The 3205-nt window shown below is 36.3% G+C and overlaps 2 protein-coding genes across 2 annotated transcripts in view; one reads left to right on the plus strand and one right to left on the minus strand.

Annotated features, from left to right (window-relative positions):
• Positions 1-6: 6 nt before the first annotated feature.
• On the plus strand, positions 7-1621 carry Polr2M (RNA polymerase II subunit M). The gene is made up of 3 exons (XM_017630092.1): positions 7-186; positions 243-1092; positions 1172-1621. Exons 1-3 carry the CDS (start codon positions 38-40, stop codon positions 1406-1408), a joined length of 1236 nt encoding a protein of 411 aa, XP_017485581.1. The 5' UTR covers positions 7-37; the 3' UTR covers positions 1409-1621.
• LOC108374118 (UNC-79 domain-containing protein) overlaps positions 1440-3205 on the minus strand; it is a gene marked incomplete at its 5' end in the record, with an annotated part of 30051 nt that continues 28285 nt past the window's right edge. The window contains 2 exon segments of the mRNA XM_017630091.1: positions 1440-1857; positions 1922-2041. Of these exon segments, the coding sequence (XP_017485580.1) occupies positions 1684-1857; positions 1922-2041 (294 nt within the window).

The raw sequence follows: 3205 nt of genomic DNA on the forward strand, positions 1-3205 counted from the left end.
GTTTTTATTTTGGAGTGAAAAATAACTGCATTCCTCAATGGCTACACTTCCCCGTCCAACCTTGAACAGAATACCAGCAAAAGCGCCAACTATAAAACAAGATAATGCAGTGAAAGATTTAACAAAACTTTCTCGTTTGGAATTGTTGGACCTAAAGGAACGCCAAAGCAAGCTACTGGCCAATAAGTAAGTTTACTACAACTCTATATTTGTATGTAATGCTATTGACTTGAATTTTTTAGAGTCAACTTAAATCTGCTTCCGGATAAAGGGAAACGTATAAAAGATTTCCACGATAGGGTGAATGCAGAACTAGATCGACGTAGTAATATCGATGAAGCGGCTAATATGTTCTCTGAATTGAATATAGCTTCTAGAGGTCAAGATGTGCTTAATCGCCTAGAGTGGAACGGTCGCCTCAATGTAGATAATGGCATGGACCCAACAGTAGATGTGCTAGATAGTGATGATGAAGCCGAACTAGATCCCTTGCGGGTGATAGCACAGCGTACAATGCATGCGCGGCGCACCAAATTGTTACCACCCGAACCGAAGCTAATAACGGAAGCTGACTTAGCTGAGATCAAATATTTTAAGGCAGGGTCTGAAAAATCATTTCCAACGATGACTGGTACTGATTTAGTCGCTGCGATGGATATAAGAGAAAAGGAAAGCACTGAGGAGTCAAACAACGTGGTAGACGTAGAAGTTTTTGAAATTGATATTAGCGAAAAACTCAATTCTATAAAGCCTAAAATACTGCATGTAATAGAAAAATCTCCATCATCAAAAGCAAGCTCAGTAAGTGGCGACAGTCGCTGTAGTACACCTGCCATACAAGAGGTCGAACAGCACGTGCGTTACTTGGTTACTAAAACCGAGTTAGACGTAGCACCACAACGTGAAAAATTCAAACCTTACAAAACAACAGTGTCTAATGTGCACGACCCCGCTAAGGAACGCACGCGCAATAAGGGCAAACATTGGGAAGTTACTGCTGCAACACCGCCACTTATACAGCATGGCGCTACAAAAATGTTGACATTGCTTGATTCGGTTGACTTGCAAGCGAGTTATTTAGCCAGGATGAAAGTGAGTGCGAATTTACGTTTTCCTGTGTGTATACTATTAGCTGCGTAGAATGTATGAAAATATTTGCCAATATATTTAGGAATTGCAAGAAAAACAAGCAGAGGACAGGTTGGCTGCACGTTTCGCACGATTGGAGCAACGTAGTCTGAAACTGCCAATAGAAGAAGAGCTGAAAGCAAAAGTGTCTTTCAATACATATCGCTCACCGGCATTAGATATCGAGGGCGAGCAGAAGTTTAATGAAGATGAAGAGGTGCATGACCCGCTAGGCGAGGAAAAGGCTGCGGGTGGCGTTAGCTATACCGTCTTCGATTGATTACCTCAAATTTAAAATAATAGATTTATTCTGATTATTTGGATGTTAATTTATTAGTCGAACTTCTTACTATTAACGACATGGTTGAACAATTAACCACACACCTACATATGTAGAGTTCTTGAGACATTTGTATAACATTCAAGCTTAAAAGGTGGTGTTTATACACGTAAATACTTATTTTGTTGAAAGCTGTGCTTTCGTCCCACGGTAAAGTACACAAATTTGTAAAATTTCTAATAAATCATAAATTATTCGTACATGCATATTATATCTTAAATTGAATAAAATTGTGTGGCTGTGGATGCTTGTAGTTCGATCTGACCCATTTTGAATTGTAGTCGCTGCAGCCATTTTAGTAATGCATCCGAGGGATGAGTCTGTTGTTCCTCGTAGTTTGGTGCATAATCGCGTACGTTTTGTAGGCGTACGTGTAGAGTGTCGGATAGCTAAAGGAGAAAGGCAGAAGCGTGAAAGCAAATATTGACATTTAAGGTTGAACGGCTTTAGTACCTGGGTTTGCGAGGACAAGACTGGACTCCAAAGTGGCAAAAGTTTGCCTAATATGGTAGAGTTTGTTTCTTTGAGCGCCTCGAGTAGGCTAAGAAAGTGAAGATTCACCATTTCGGAAAGCTGAAAGCAAAGTGTATGTATGAGATAAGGATTTAAGATTTCAACGAGGCAAAAGCTTCATGCCACCAACATAAAAGTCTCTAAAAATTGCAAATAAAAAATCAATAAGAAGAACTTAGTTTTTAAAAAAAAAAATTTAAAATTGAGTTTGGCGTTATTCCACCATTTTTTCGACTTTTATGAAAACTACTTAGGCCGAGAGATGAAAATTTTAGTATGCCGGCCATAAAATAAAAATACGAGCTAACTTTTGCAAATCCATCGAGAGTTTTACTACTGGATGGGTATACTTTCAGAAAATCTAAACAAAGCCCGGGCTGGTTTCGGATACGCACAGTGTTATGCATGTAGAATAAACTCGTAACGAATAAATTAAACAAATTTGATAAATTTACAATAAATTATATTAAACATAAAAAATAATGATTAAATCCAAAACATAAAAAGTAGATATACATACATAAATTACAGATAACATAAATCAAAATATGTAATTAAGAAGTGTCGAGTCACCTTTGCATTTGGACTCTGTATATTAAATAAAAAATTAAATCATATGATAAAATTAATTAAAAAATATACTAAAACATAAATTAAAATACATATTTGTTCGGCCTTATCGCTGTAGTAAATAAAAAATTAAATCATATTATAAAATTAATTAAAAAATATACTAAAACATAAATTACAATACATATTTAATCGGCCTTATCGCGAGTTCCAATTGAACAAATATTCCAAAAAATTATAAAGAAAAACAAAAACAATTGCTCCTAATTTGTTTTTGTTTTGCCTGTTACGCTATGGGAATGATTTATTCACATGGAATTGGCAATAAAGGGCTGTTTACATATGACTTTTGCTTCACTTTGCTTCAGAGTTCCGCTTTGACAGATAAGTTCAACACATGATTTTATATGAGTCTTGCTAAATAGAATGCGGGGATGCGGCAATCACCTGTTCACATGTATCTTTTCTCGGGGGCTTGCATTTGCTTTTATAGACAAAAATAATCTAAATAAGAATTTTACACAGATAAAATATAGACGAAAGGGAGAACGCAGAAGCCTTCTACTTCATGCTTTGTTGTCAAAGTTCGAACTGTCAAGCAAACCGAGGAAAGTCGTATGTAAACGGCCCTTAGGGTTGAATAATTAGAATTTT

This window comes from Rhagoletis zephyria, unplaced genomic scaffold, assembly GCF_001687245.7.
Source record: "Rhagoletis zephyria isolate East Lansing unplaced genomic scaffold, Rhagoletis_zephyria_1.1 Rzeph_scaffold_07367, whole genome shotgun sequence".
NCBI lineage: Eukaryota > Metazoa > Arthropoda > Insecta > Diptera > Tephritidae > Rhagoletis > Rhagoletis zephyria.